General features: G+C 46.6%; 1 protein-coding gene across 1 annotated transcript; it reads left to right on the top strand.

Moving 5' to 3' along the window:
* Positions 1–244: 244 nt before the first annotated feature.
* Positions 245–7,716, top strand: LOC104845408 (zinc finger protein 211-like). The gene is made up of 3 exons (XM_064293427.1): positions 245–551; positions 4,313–4,439; positions 5,744–7,716. Exons 1-3 carry the CDS (start codon positions 519–521, stop codon positions 6,964–6,966), a joined length of 1,383 nt encoding a protein of 460 aa, XP_064149497.1. The 5' UTR covers positions 245–518; the 3' UTR covers positions 6,967–7,716.
* The last annotated feature ends 8,450 nt before the right edge of the window (positions 7,717–16,166 follow it).

Here is a 16,166-nt window from a genome sequence, read left to right on the forward strand (position 1 = left end):
GATCAGTTGCAAACAATCCCCAGAAATCGCGTGCTGCCCCTTTAAGACGGAGCGAGCCCCCTCCTGCCTTGGAGGTGGAGAGCCCTTACCCAACTTTTCCTGTGGTGCCTCTCGGCCTCTATTTTGGGAGGTCGCGCTGGTGGACGCCCATTGATCCGACCTACAGAGATGTGAGAACTACATTACCCTGCGGGCTCAGCGACAAGCGGCAGGTGGTGGAGCCAATGAAGGCCCAAGATAAAGGCATTTCCGTGAGAGAGCATCGTGTCGGGGCGGGACTTCCCGCATCCTCCGGAGGGCGGTCGTTTTGCTTGCTCTCCGCCGCGTTCACCGGATCAGGGGATCCGGAGCGATGCGCTGGGGCCGAGGTCTTTATTCCTAGTTCAGAGACGCGAGTCTGAGGGTCGACGACGACCCCGCCTGTGGCCACCCGCTCCTGAGCCGGCACAGAGACGTATGCGGCTGTCTCCTCTGCTGTCGCAAGCCCTTCTCCTGCCCTGCTCCTCCCACAGGCTCCGATGGCGGCAGCCACTCTGAGGGACCCGGCTCAGGTAAACGCTGCGCCCTCCAGGCCCTCACCTGTTCTTACCCTCACACTGTGTGAAAGGCTTCTGCTTATGTCACTGCAGGTTAGGTTCCTGTGTCCTGAACCGTTAGGCGCTCGTGGGTGGGGTCCCAATTTCTGACAGCCAGCGTGCTTAAGGACTGGAAAGTATTACAGGCAGTTGTTAGATGCCATCGAGTGGATTCCAACTCACTGCGACCCCATGTGACAAAGGAGAACTGCTCCAGAAGGTTTTGTAGGCAGTAATCTTTATGAGAGCGGATCACCAGGTCTTTCTCCCGCGGAGCCACCGGGTGGGTTGTACCGCCAACCTTTTGGTTTGCAGCCGAGCTCTTAGCTGTTCCCGCTACTAGGGGGATGCGCATATGTAAAGGCGTGGTGGTGCGACTGAGCCTGGGACTTTCAGAAAATTTGGAATCTGTGTTTGCAGGAACAGAGTTTGAGGGCGAGTTGTGCCTGGAATGGTAGGCTGAGGAGTTGTTCCTTCTGAGGGCGCTGGGAGCCATGGAGGATTGTGAACAGAGAAGGGACACGATATGGGTTAGGGTTTTTAAAGTTTTCCAAAAGTTGCCCAGAGAAAGAACAGACTGGAAAGGGGATGATGAGGAGAGTGAGATCCAGGGCGACTGAGTCTTTGGGGTCACAAAGCTAGTAAGAGGCAGCACTGAGGCCCACAGGTGAGCCAATCAACCCTAAGTTGCTTGGTTTCAGGACTGGGCAGGGGGTTAGAGGAAGCCTGTGCCCGTGGAGTGCTGCCAAGGTCGCAGGCCTCTATGGCTACCTTTTCCCACAGCTTCCCATGGATGAAGAAGCAGTTGTGGAACTTAGACAGGAAGTGTAGGGTGTCTCAGAGCCTTACTGGTCCTGACCCCAACCATATGGTCTCTTGGATTGTGGTAGCCTGGGACTCTTTGCCATTCTCACAGTTCATGGGTCTGGGAAAACCCCAAGACCAGAGTTCTGAATCCAGGCCAAGGGTTATATGGAGGGGTTCACATTTCTGGCAAGCAATGGAAACAGGTAGAGGCATGGAACTTTATCCGGGTGCTCAGTGTGACTTGATACAACCAATAAACAAGAGGCCAAAGTGGGAGAGAAGGAGGGTGCCTTTATTTCATTGCACAAGGAAAGGAGCATTCGGGGCTGCTGCCTCCAAGACTGCTTACAGGGCGCTTGGGGAGGTGGGCTTTTACAGAGAGCAGACAAGGAAATGTAAATTCATCACGAATGTTAAGGATTGATCTTCATGCAGGTGCTCAGAGTTTGAGGATGACTAGGCATTTATTTTAGACAAGGGTTTGGTACTCCAGGATAGAGGAAGAGGTTTATTTTTCTTCATTAGCTTGTTAAGCTTCCACCCAGAGATGCGGTGTTTATATGTATTTTTCACTTAATGAGCTGATAGGCCACTTGAAGTGTTAAGATAGTATAGAGAACCTGCCAAAACCAGTTGAGGCCCAGTATGGCTGTTCTGTGTTTATCTAGTCAAGTACAATTTCAGAAGAATGTGCATCTTATTCTGCTCAGTGTAGGATAAACCAGAGCAGATGTCTCTTAGAGGTTGGGCTCTTAGGCTGCCTGCCTCATGTGGAACAGGTACCAGCATGTGCAGATGCTTGGAAACAAGGCTGGACTGGGGCCAAGGGACAACAGGTCCTTCTGTCAGGAACAAAGGGGCAGGGGCAGGAGTCGGAGCCGCAGTGTGGCTGTCTGAGAAGCTAGGCATCTCTTCTGGAAGTTATGGGAGGTTTGGATCAGAGAAGGGAAGTAATCTGATCCAGGTGTTAACAGGCTCCATCTGGCTGCAGAGTGGAGCCTATGGGGGTAAGAGAGGAGGAAAGAAAACCAGGGAGGAAGCCACTGCAATAGTCGAGATGAGTGTTGAGGGACCAGAATGGTGGCTGTGAAGGTCGGAGATGTAGCTGAATTCTGAATCCAGTTGTTAAGAAGGGCCAACTGGAATTTGGGACATGGTGCGTGAGGGAGAGAAAGGGAGAAGGCAGGGATGACCCTAAGGTTTTTGGTCTTAGTGGCTGAAGGGATGGATGTTCCATCAGCTGAGATGGGGAAGTCAGTAGTAGGCATCATTTTCATTGGGAATCTCAGGAGGTTTGTTTTGGCCATTTTAAGAGTCTGGATGTTTCAGAAACCACTGAGTGGAAGCATCAAGTGGGCAGGTGGACTCACAGGTCTGGAAATCTGGGGAGAGGTTCAAGATGGAGAACTCCAAAAGTGGTGGCTAGTGTGTGAACCGTGGTGGAGCTGTGGGTCACATTTAGGATGGGGACTTCAGATCATGGTGGTAATGCTATTAGAAGGCCAGGAAGAAGAGAGTGGATGTCGAGGACTGGGTCTCTTGCTTGGGCACCTGGCTGGGGATAGTAGGTGTCCCAAACACATGTGAGAAAGAGGCCGTGAAGGAGGAGTGTGTGGGGAGGATGGTCTGGCAGGTGTACAGGGCTTCTAAAGGAAGAGTAGACATGAGACGAATGCGGAAGCACAGGAGTAGTTGAGGCAAAGTGAAACTGAGGCTGGGGCTGCCACTTATCCACCCCTCTATGGACTCACCAAGGAGCCTGGTCGCACAGTGGTTAAGCCCTCGGCTGCTAACCAGAAGGTCGACAATTTGAACCCACCAGCCACTCCATGAGAGAAAGATTGGCAGTCTGTATCCATAAAGATTACAGCTTGGAAACCCTATGGGGCAGTTCTGCTCTGTCCTATAGCACTGCTATAACTCACCAGAATTTCGTAGTGAGCTCTAGGGCAGTCTGGCCTTGCTAATAGTCTAAGGTCAGGGGCAAATGAGGTAATCTGTGAGAGTCATTGCCTGGCACAAGGGACTAGTGGGACTGGACTGTGAATGGATAGAGGAAGGTTGTAACTGCTAAGGGGACAGTAAGTACAGCACAGAAGTGAAGAACACCATGGGTATTTGAGATCTACGTGTGGCTCTGGGTGGCTTATGTTGAAACAAGAATCAGAGGCACACTGGGAGGCCTCTGCAGAAGGATTCAGGGCTGCCCCAGCAGTGTGAACCATCGGAGATCTGGGGTGGTACTGGATCCTATTTGAATTTGCCAAGGGCTCTCTTGACACCATATGCCAAGTAACATAGGGTGAGTCCAGGGAGATGTCCGTTGTGTGGGGCAGGGAGGTGGTGGTGGCCGTAGGGGCCACAGAGGTTCTGTCTAAAGAATAATGTGCACGTGCAGATGGAGTGTGAATTGATGGCCCCAGGGCCCTGGTATTGAGGAGTTATGGGTGAAGGGGGGACACAAATTTTATTATGGTATCTGGGAAGTGCTACGGCTGCTAACCAAAAGGTCGGCAGCTCGAATCCCCCAGGCGCTCTTTGGAAACTCTATGGGGCAGTTCTACTCTGTCCTGTAGGGTCACTATGAGTTGGAATTGACTCGACGGTACTGGGTTTGGTTTGGGTTTGGTTTGGGAGGCACGATATGGAAGACCCCAGGGAAACTGGCCGGCAGGAGGGTTGAGGCCCTGCAGGCTGTACCCAGAGCTTAGATGGGGTTTATTTGCCCACTTGCCTATTGTTACTAAGGGCTTTATATACAGTGGTTAATGGGAATACGAGGAAAGAGCAGCACTGTGGGCATCAGGGCTGGTATCTCCTCTGAGTTGGGATAGTGGGAGGATGTTGGACATGGGGTAGATGTGGAGGGGATGGATTGTGGCTCCTTGGAGAGAGGCTATTCATAGTTTCGTCCCTCCCCATCCTGGCAGGGCAGTGTGACCTTTGAGGACGTGGCTGTGTACTTCTCCCAGGAGGAGTGGGGGCTCCTTGATGAGGCTCAAAGACACCTATACCATGATGTGATGCTGGACAACTTTGGACTTACATCCTCGCTTGGTAAGGCCCTCACACCCACCCTCATGACCTCTACTTTCCCTTTTCTCCAGGGACTTCTCTGTCCTTCTCACCTGTGGACCATGGGCACTGCTTCTTCCACTGTTCCCTTGACAGGTGCTGTTGTTGCTATGGCTAGGTAGTTTGCACTGGCCTTTCATTTCCCCTGCTGCCCCAATACCTGCTGCCCTAAAGCCTCACAGAGAAGGACTCAGAGTCAGGATTCTTGCAGTCAGCCTAAAGGATTCCGCCATGCTTGCCCTCTCCCTGGCAGGGTGACTCTGTTCATATCCTTGGCACCTCTGTGCCCCAGATGCTGCTTGCTTCTTCTAGCTGGCATTTCTTCCTGCCTGCCTGTGACAAGAATTGCAGTCACTGACATGGTCACTACTTATGTGGGCCACGGTTGTTCCTGCAAGACACTCCTTCAGGGTTCTTTTTGTAATTTTTTTTTTCTTCCTGTCCTGTGGTCTGTCATGTTTGACTTGCTCTGGGTCAGTGTTGGCCACTCCATGTCCTGTCTTTCCCTTAGGACTTGCATTATTTAGGTGTCATGTAGTTGTTCATTTGGTGATGGGGAAAGAGCCCTGGGTGCTTCACAGAAAGGACATGACTCTAGCCTCAGTAAATGGGCTCAGTGGGGGCCTAGACCCACTGAGTGGCAGCTGGGAGTGGATTTGACATCAGGGCTACATTCAGATCATACCAAGAACCTGTCCTATGTCCACCTGTTTTGGTGTAAATGCCAGTGGCTGCACCTTATTTGTATCTTTTCTTCCATATTCTTATTACTTTGCCACTTGTAATTTCTACCCTGACTTCTGGCCCCTGACTACTCCAAACTTTCTGGTCTCCACCCCTCACCCATTCCTCTCAGTACTCCCTCTGCAGTCTTCTCCAACATTGGCCAACACATAGTATGTTGTGAGGTGTGCACATATCCTTAAACAGTTCTTGAACACGAGCTTCTCAGTGCAGCTGGATATTCCTGCACCTGGACACAAGCTTCTCTACAGTGCTCACATGTCAACAGCGGCCAAGGTCCTGATGAAGGCCATTGGCAGAGGTAAGCCGGAGAGGCAGTGCTGCACCCTATCCTTGTGTTCTTATCTCATGAAGGTTCCCTAATTTTGCGACCTTTAGAGTCCCCGTTTTGCAAAGGAGCCCCTTCTTCAACCTGAACCCAACTCCCTTTTTCTGAGAACAATCCCATGTACTAATTCCTTGGTGTATCTGACACATCGTTGTGATGGGGCTGTCCCTACCTCCAAAGATAACAGGGACTTCACCAGCGTTTCTGCTTTCAGGTTGGTGTGGAGCAGAGAATGCAGAGGCACCTTCTCAGCAGAGTGTTTCTGAGGGAATAGTATCACAGGCTGGGACTCCAAAGTCAGATCCATCAGCCCAGAAGATTCATCTCTGTGAAATGTGTGTCCCTGCCATGAAAGATGTTTTTTACCTGGCTGAGTCCCCAGGAACATATCTTGGGGGGAAGTTGTACACATGCAGGGTATGTGGGAAACAATTCTGGTTGAGTACAGACCTTCACCTCCACCAGAAAGAGCACATTGGCAAGAGCCCCTTCAGCAAGGATATGGACAGGGCCTCCTTTGTGAATAGCTACAGATTCCATGCATCAGAGAAGCCCTTCACCTGTAGGGAGGTTGGGAAGGACTTTCCAAACAACACGAGCCTTTTTCAACTCCATACCACTCCCAGAGGGGCAAAGCCACACAGCAGTACCGAGTGTGTGGAGGCCTTTCACAATGGGAAAACTCATTACAAGTGTGGTGAATGTGGGAAAAGCTTCAGCCGCAAACGCACACTTGTTCAGCACCAAAGAGTCCACACTGGCGAGGGGCTTTATGAGTGCAGTGAATGTAGGAAACCTTTCAGCTACAAACATACACTTGTTCAGCACCAACGAATTCACACTGGAGAAAGACCTTATGAGTGCAGTGAATGTGGGAAAGCCTTCTGGTTGAAATACAAACTTGTTCAGCACCAGCGAATTCACACTGGAGAAAAGCCTTATGAGTGCAGCGAATGTAGGAAAGCCTTTGGGTGCAAATCCAAACTTGTTCAGCACCAGAGAATTCACACTGGAGCAAGGCCTTATGAGTGTGGCGACTGTGGGAAGTGCTTTAGACAAAGTTCAAGCCTTGTTCAACACCGACGAATTCACACTGGAGCAAGGCCTTATGAATGTGGTGAATGTGGGAAATGCTTTAGCCAGAGCTCCATCCTCATTCAACACCGGAGAATCCACACTGGAGCAAGGCCCTATGAGTGCAATGAATGTGGGAAATGCTTTAGACAAAGCTCCAGCCTGATTCAACACCAGAGAGTTCACACTGGAGCAAGGCCTTATGGATGCAGCGAATGTGGGAAATCCTTTCGCCAAAGATTTAGCCTCATTCTGCATCAGAGAATTCACACTGGAGAAAGGCCTTATGAATGCAGTGAATGTGGGAAATGCTTTAGCCAAAACTTTGTCCTTATTAAACACCAAAAACTTCACACTAGGTAGAGCGCAGTCAATGTAAGAAAGCTTTCAGTTAATCATCTGTTCTGCTTCAGCACTTAAAACTTCACAACGCAGATAGGCTTTATGAATGTAGTGAAGGTGGCAAAGCCTTCAGTCAGTGATCTAACCTCATTCAGCACCAAAAATTTCACAGGAGAATGGCCTTAGACCTGGAGGAAATGTGCTCTTTGTTCAATATAATAGCACTAGAGAAACTTTGTAAAGGAGCCATCTGCCTGAAGTTGAACCTCATACATCCAAACATACATGGTGGGGAGATTCCACTTGAGTTCCAGAGATTCGAGAAGTTTTCAAGAGCTGTATTGCATATTCTAACCTGCCTGGGACATAACTGCCAGAGTTATGTATGTCTCTGCCAGGTTCTGTGGCAGAAGCCATTTTGCTTCTACCACCTGGCAGGTCCCCACAGTGTTTATCAGTCGCTCCAACATGCTCAGGAAGACACAGGTCTGTATTCTCTCCCATTCCCTGGAGAAAGTCATGAATAGCCTGAGCCCTTGGGGAATGATGGGGATGGGGGGTCTCGTTCTCTTTTTTCTGACTAGTCAGGGCACAGACCAGTTTTGGCCAAGAGGACTGCTAGTGGCTTGTAAAGGTTTACCTTATTCATGGCATTATTGGTCTCAAGTGATGCTCATAATGGATTTTCCACCCTCCAGCTTATTGACCAGGGAACTGTACTTCACATTGCTTGGGTTTATGAAATAATAAAGGTCTTTATTGTTTAAATTACCTTTGATCTTGAGAGTTCTATTCACTGTGTGACGTGGGTTGAAAACAGAAGTGAACTCTGCCAGTACAAAGGGATGAATAGCTTTTGTGGGACCCCCTACTTTGTGTGCCTCAGAAGGGACAGAATGATGGCAGAGAGTACCTTTCACTACAGTTTTGGCCTAATTTGCATCCGTGCTCAAAGCCTTCTAGGAAAGACTACAGGGGTAGATGTGTCTCCTAAGTCTTTTAATCTATAGATACCACTTTATTTTTTTAATTCTTATGGTTTTCTGAAGTTTCAGAGTCATTTGTCCACTAGAATTTGCAACATTCTAGATTTGTCTTATTGTACACTGTGACAGTTATGCAATGCTGACACCCTTTGACATAGCCTGGACCCACATATACACATACCACATCCACAACAGAAAAAATGTGTGACAGACACGAGGCACACAACTGCCATATGCAAAACACACTTGGGACCTGTGAGATAGGATGGAGGGACTGACACACCATTATAGGTGTAGTAACTCAAACGCAGAAGTTACCCATGGAGATTTATGAGACTGGCATATGTTAAGGAAGCCCCCAAAGCCTGGTTTGTGGGTTACACAGACACACAGCCCCTATGGCCTTGGAGAGACCATTTATCCTCACCAACCCTGTGGGTTTCATGATGTGCTGATGGGAATCAGAACAGGGAGCAGGGGTGCACACCTGAGCACAACCTGGAGTATACAAAGTCCTGGCAAACAAGGTATGATCTTATTGTTCCTTGTGAATCTTGGTCCCTGAGGGTCTGAGAGGTCAAGCAGTTCGCCTAGTGCCTTAGCAACAGGAAAGTCAAGGAAAGGGTCTCCTATTAGAGATTTCTACGCATGGAGCTTTGCCCAAGGTGGCCAGAGAAATGTGGACACAGCTTCTTTCAGAGGAAGCAAATCTCAGTCTCTGTGGAACCTGGGAACGTTATTTCCCGACGGCGCTGCTTGACCGTTGTCATGGAGACCCGGGAGGACCCATCTCAGCCCGGCCAGGTGCAGGAGAGAAACTGCATTACCCAGGAGGTTGTGCAGGTGGGTTCATGGTGGTATCTGGGACAACAACGGGCAGAAGGGGCTGCTTCCGTGACCTGCGAGGTGGGGCAGGACTTCTCTCGAAGTGATTTCTGGAAGTTAGTTTGGCTGCGGCAGTGGTGTCCCCACAGGATTTAGCACCCCAGGTGGTTCTTCCAGCCTGAGCAGAAGACAGTGAAGAGAATGGGGCCCATGTCTGTGCCTTTGTATGAGCCCTGAGCCCCCAGAATAAGGGCTTATCTCCAGGGACCCCCAGGGGACGCTGAGGCTTGGAGCAAGACAGACATCCCCTGGACATGCCCAGACCAGGGCGAGGCTGGGGGTTGGCCAAGCCTGCGGGTCCGGCCCCATCGATCGCCTCCTGCCATGGTGCACATATGGGCTCTCATGGCAGCGGTGGTGAGGATGGATTTGGTACAGGTGAGTGGGGGGCTTTCTCACCCACTGGGACCTTAACCCTTGTCTTGCTTTTATAGTGCCACTATAACAGAAATACCACAAGTGGATGACTTTAACAAAGAGAAGTTTATTCTCTCACAGTCTAGTAGGCTAGAAGTCTGAATTCAGGGTGCCGGTTCCAGAGGAAGACTTTCTGTCAGCTCTGGAGGAAGGTCTTTGTCATCAGTCTTCCCTTGGTCTGGGAGCATCTCAGTGCAGGAACCTCAGGTTGGAAGGACATGCTTTGCTCCTGGCACTGCTTCCTTGGTGGTGTGAGGTTCCTATGTGTCTCTGCTCTCTTCTTTTTTTAATATCTCGAAAGAGATTGGCTTAAGACACTATCTGATCTTGTAGATCTCATCAATATAACTGCCACTAATCCATTTCACTATATCATAGTGATAGGATTTACAACACATAGGGAAATCACATCACATATGACCTAGCCAAGTTGACACATATTCTGGGGGGACACAATTCAGTGCATGACAGTCAACCCTTTGGCCCCCCAAAATTCATGTTAGGTTAGATTCTTGCACTTGACTTTTGCAGATTCAGCACTGCTTTCTCCTGGTTCTGCAGGCTTGTGCAGACTCTCCTTCACTCAGTTTCTCAGAAAACACATCTGGGGTACTATTGCTTGCCTCAGCCCGCACATGCCAGCTAATCCAGCCTGCAGGGTGCCATCCAGGTCCAGCCTGGCAAATCCTTGCTGTTTCTGAACTTCTCTCCCTCTGCCTGTCACTCAGTCAGACTCCTCAACTTTGTCTTTGATGTTCAGAGCTCCTAGATTGTCATATATCATCGATTCACTTGTGTTTTGGGGTTTTTGTTGTAAGAGCAACCACAGGAATCGTCTGACTACTCCGCCGTCTTGGCCCTGCCTGTCCTAATATGGCTCTTTATTGATATTTTTTTGGTCAGTCCAGGGTGAAATTCAAAATCACACATGGCAATTGTTTGTCATGTCTTTTTAGACTCTTTTCATCTGAAAGAGTCCTCATCCTTACTTTGATTTTCTTGTTGTTGTTCTTAGTTGTCGTTGAGTCAATTCTTATTCGTGGCGACCCCATGTTTGCAAAGTGGAACTCCTCCATAGGGTTTTCAAGGCTGTGACCTTTTGGAAGATCATCAGGGCTGTCTCCTGAGGCACCTCAAGGTGGGTTTCAACCACCAAGTTTTCAACTAGTAGTTGAGCGATTAACAAACGTCCTTTTTGAAGAACATGGGCAAATAAAATTTTCATTTCTCTGTTTACTAATGATTATATTTATGCACAGAAGTTTTATTGTGTTTTCCTCATTACATCATTTCAGGATACTCATGATGTCTCCGTGTTCCAATATGATGGTCACTTTGGTCTCTTGGTTAAAGTTGAGTTTCTCAAGTCCCTTGAAATTAAAGTCACTATAATTTTACCTTTATAATTGATAAATAGTCAAAAGGTACTTTGAAACTATCTTAAGAGTCCTGATCTACATGGAGAGGCCTTTAAAGACCCAAGGAAACAAATATGATGGTGCAGTAATGGTCAGAGAGGCCGTGTGTCCAAATCTCTTCTCTGTAAACACCTTTCAGCAGGGCCTTGGTCCTGGCAGCCACTGAGGGCAGTGCAGAGGGTATATCTCAGCCCAGGAAAGTCCAACTGGAACTGAGCAGCTGGCATTCAAAGGAGCCTTAGGAGTGCAATCGTTAAGTGTTTGGCAGCTAGAACCCACCCAGTGGCTCCACAGGAGTAAGGCCTCACAATTTTCTCTTGTAAAAATTATAGCCTAAAGCCCTATGGGGCACTTCTACTCTGTCACATGGGGTTGCTAGAAGTCAGAATTGAATGGATGGTACCTAACAACAGTAACAACAACAGCTGGAGGTCTATTAAAGAAATACGTTCTTACAACACATTAAATGCAGACCAATGTTGGGGGCATTAAAGTGTGAGCAATGGAAAGAGTGAGGCCTAGAGGCTAGAGTGGTGGGGGGCAATCAGAGTCCCATTGTTACAGTAGAAATGACAAGGGGACAAAATATCAAGCATAGGAAAGAAAAGGGAGAGATTGAGGTATGGCCATTGTTTTGGCACCAAAACAACGTTGAACATGACCTGAAGACTCTATCTCCAACATATGACCCACAGCTCCACCCCAGACTCAACATGGCCAAAAACTGTTGTTTTTAGGTGCTGTTGAGTTGGTTGTGAGTCATAGTGACTCTATGTACAACAGAACAAAACACAGCCTGGTCCTGCACCGTCCTCACAATCAATGCTATGTTTGAGCCCATTGTTGCAGCCACTGTATCAATCCATTTTGTTGAGGGTCTCCCTCTTTTTCGATGACCCTATGCTTTACCAAGTGTGATGTCCCTCACCAGGAACTGGTCCCTCCTGAGAACATGTCCAAAGTACATGAGACGAAGTCTTGCCACCCTCACTTCTGATGGAGCATTCTGGCTATACATCTTCCAAGATAGATGTTTGTTCTGGCAGTCCATGGCATATTCATTATTCTTCACCAACACCATAATTCAAAGGCATCAATTCTTCTCTAATCTACCTTATTCATTGTCCAGCTTTCATATGCATATGAAAAATATATGAAGCGATTGAAAATACTATGGCTTGGGTCAGGTACACCTTAGTCCTCAAAGTGACATCTTTTGCTTTTAACCCTTTAAAGAAGTCTTTTTGCAGCAGATTTGCCCAATGCAATGCGTCATTTATTTCTTGACTTCTGCTTCCACTCAGGAGCCTCTGAAACTTGAAAGATTCAACATGGCCAAAACCAAACTTCTCATCTTTTTCACTGAAAATTCCTCCTACAACCAAATTCCCCATGACAGTTGATGGTACTTTCATCCTTCCATCCTTCCAGCTGCTAGATTAAAAACCCTGGTGTCTTAGTTGGCTGTAACAAACAGGAATTTATTCTCACAATTAGGAGGCTAGAAGTCCAAATTCAGCTCCAGGGGAAGCTGTTCTCTCTCTGTTGGCTCTGGAGGAAAGTCCTTTTCATCAATCTTTCCCTGGTCTAGGAGTTTCTCAGTACAGGAAGCCCAGGTTCAAAGGACGCACTCTGGTCCTGGCACTACTTTCTTGGTGATATGAGGTTCCCACATCTCTCTGCTCTTCTTTCTTTTATATCTCAAAAGAGATTGACTCAAACTACAACCTAAGCTTGTAGATTGAATCCTGCCTCATTAACATAACTGCCTCTATCCCTGCCTCATTAACATCATAGAGGTAGGATTTACAACACATAGGAAAATCATGTCAGATGACAAAATGGTGGACAATTTCACAATACTGGGAATCATGGCCTAGCCAAGTCAACAGATATTTTGGGAGGACACAATTCAACCCATGACAAGTGTCATGGAGTCGGTTGGACTCAAAGCAACCCTAATAAACCCTAATACAACAGAACAAAACATTACCCAGTTTTGTGCCATCCTCACAATTGTTATGCTTGAGCCCACTGTTGCAGCCATTGTGTCAGCCCATCTCATTGAGGGTCTTCCTCTTTTTTGCTGACCCTATACTTTACCTTCGGAGCACTGGTGACACAGTGGTTAAGAGCTCAGGCTGCTAACCAAAAGGCCAGCAGTTTGAATCCACCAGCTGCTCCTTGGAAACCCTATGGGGCAGTTCTACTCTATCCTATAGGGTCACCATGAGTTGGAATTGACTTGGCAGCAATGCGTTTTTTTGGTTTTCTACTTTACCAAGCATGGTGTCCTTTCCCAGGGACTGGTCCCTCCTGATAACATATCCAAAGAACCTGAGAGAAGTCTCACCATCCTTGATTCTAAGGAGCATTCTGGCTGTACTTTTCCCCAGACAGATTTGTTCATTCTTCTGGCCAAAAATAATCCAAACCAAACCTGTTGCCAATGAGTTGATTCTGACTCATAGCGACCCTATAGGATAGAATAGACCTGCCCCGTAGAGTTTCCAAGGTGTAGGTGGTGAATTCGAATGGCTACCATGGTATATTCAGTAGACTTCACCAACATCATAATTCAAAGGTGTCAACTCTTCGGCATTCCTTATTGACTGTCCAGCTTTCAGATGCCTATGGGGCGATTGAGAAAATACCATGGCTTGGATCAGACTCACCTTAGTCCTCAAAGTGACATCTTTGCTTTTTAACACTTTAAAGAGGTCTTTTGCAGCAGATTTGACTAAGGCAATACCTCCTTTGATTTCTAGACTGCTACTTGCGTGGGCATTGATCTTGGATCCAAGTAAAATGAAATCCTTGACAACTTCAACATCTTCTGTTTATCATGCTGTTCCTGTTGTTCCAGTTGTGAGGATTTTTGTTTTCTTTATGTTGGAATGCAATCCATACTGAAGGCTGTAGTCTTTGATCTTCATTAGTAAGTATTTCAAGTCCTCTTTGCTTTCGGCAAGCAAAGTTGTGTCATCTGCATAACGCAGGTTGTTAATGAGTCTTCCTCCAATCCTGATGTCTAGTTCTTCATATAGTCCAGCTTCTTGGATTATTTGCTCATTACCTTATTGCTCCTCAAATGCATGTACCCTAAAGTGTTACACTCTGTTTTGTGAATATCAGTATGTTTGATAGTTGTTTGTTAGGTGCTGTGGAGCCATAGCGACTCCATGCCACAGACTAGAATAGTCCCATAGGGTTTTCTTGGCTGTAATCTTTATGGGAGCAGATTGCCAGGTCTTTTCCCTGGGGCAGAGGCTGGTGGGTTTGAACCACCCACCTTTCAGTTAGCAGCCCATCACTTAACCATTGTACTACCAGGGCTCCTTATGGTCAATTAAGGACGAGAGAAAAAGACTCCAGACAGGGTCTTGACAAAGAAGATAGAAGAGTGATGTTGTATCCCCTAAAGCAGGTAGACAAAGGTGGAGCTGTGCCTCTGGTTCCCAAGGAAGATGTCTCTTTTGTGTGTCTAGTCAGTGATTGTATCCAACCCAGGGAAAACATTGTCTTATCCACATAATATTTCTTTTTCTATACCATAAGATACATTCAGAAACCCTGGTGTTATAGTGATTAAGTGCTATGGCTACTAACCAAAAGGTCGGCAGTTTGGGTTCACCAGGCGTTCCTTGGAAACTGCTATGAGGCAGTTCTACTCTGTCCTATAGGGTGGCTATGAGTCAACTGACTCAACAGCAATGGATTTTAAGATATATTCAAACGTAGAATGTACCAGGTATGAATCTAGTAAAATTGAAAGTTGTAAAAAATGAAACGGAACACTTGAGGATAGATTTACTAGGCATTAATGAGGTGAAATGGGCTGATATTGGCCATTTTGAATCAGACAATCATATGATCTATGCCAAGGATAACAAGTTGAAGAGGAAGGGCATTGCATTCGCTATATAAAAGAACAATTCAAGATCTATCCTGACGTACAAAGCTGTCAGTGATAGGATAACAGCGACATGCCTACAAGGAAGACTAGCTAACACAACTATTATTCAAATATACGCACCAATCACTAATGCCAAGGATGAAGAAACTGAAGATTTTTACCAACTTCTGCAGCCTGAAATTGATCAAACATGCACTCAAGATGCATTGATAATTACTGGTGATTGGAATGCAAAACCTGGAAACAAAGAAGAAAGGTTGGTAGTTGGAAAATGTGGCTTTGATGATAGAAACGATGCCGGAGATCACATGATAGAATTTTACAAGAACAACAACCTATTTATCGGAAATACCTTTTTTCAACAACATAAATGGCAGCTAAACACGTGGGCCTCACCAGATGGAACATGCAGGAATCAAATTGACCACAACTGTGGAAAGAGACGATAGAGAAGATCAATATCATCAGTCAGAACAAGGCCAAGGGCTGACTGTAGAACCGACTATCAGTTATTCCTATGCAAGTTCAGCTTGAAGCTGCAGCAAATTAAAACAAGTCCACGAGAGCAAAAGTATAGCCTTGAGTATATCCCACCTGAATATGGAGACCGTCTCAAGAATGGTCAAGACACCTTAAACAGCCACAACTGAAGACCAGACCAGCTGTGGATGACATCAAGGACATCATGCATGAAGAAAGCAAAAAAGGTCATTAAAAAGGCAAGAAAGAAAGAAAAGACTAAAATGGATGTCAGAAGAGACTCTGAAAGTTGCTCTTGACCCCAGAGTAGCTAATGTGATTGGAAGAAATGATGAGTAAAGAGCTGAACAGGAGATTTCAAAGGGAAGTTCAAGAAGACAAAGTAAAATATTATAATGAAATGTGGAAAAACCAGGAGTTAGAAAACCAAAAAGGAAGAACACCCTCAGCATTTCTCAAGCTGAAAGGAACTGAAGAAAAAATTCACATCTCGTGTGGCAATATTGGAGGGTTCTGTGAGCAAAGTATTGATTGATGCAGGACACATCAAAAGCAGATGGAAGGAATACACAGAGTCACTGTATCAAAAAGAATTGGTCGAAGTACACCAATTTCAGCAGGGAGCTGAAATATGATCAAGAACCAGTGGTACTGAAGGAAAAAGTCCAAGTTGCATGAAGGTACTGGCAAAAAACAAGGCTCCAGGAATTAACAGAGTATCAATTGAGATGTTTCAATGAATAGATACAAAGCGGGAAGCACTCACTCATCTATGCCAAGAAATTTGGAAGACAGCCTCCTGGCCAACCGACTGGAAGAGATCCATATTTGTACCTGGTTCCAAAGGAAGGTGATCCAACAGAATGTGGAAACCATCAAACAATATCATTAATATGACACAGAAATTAAATTTTGCTGAAGATCATTCACAAGCAGTTGCAGCAGTACATGCACAGTGAACTGCCAGAAATTCAAGTCAGATTCAGAACAGAAAGTGGAACAAGGGATATCATTGCTGATGTCGGATGGATCTTGGCTGAAAGCAGAGGATACCAGAAAAATCTTTACCTGTGTTTTACCGACTATGCAAAGGTATTCAACTGTGTGGATTGTAACAAA

This window comes from Loxodonta africana, chromosome 11 (genome assembly GCF_030014295.1).
Source record: "Loxodonta africana isolate mLoxAfr1 chromosome 11, mLoxAfr1.hap2, whole genome shotgun sequence".
In the NCBI taxonomy this organism is placed as follows: Eukaryota; Metazoa; Chordata; class Mammalia; order Proboscidea; family Elephantidae; genus Loxodonta; species Loxodonta africana.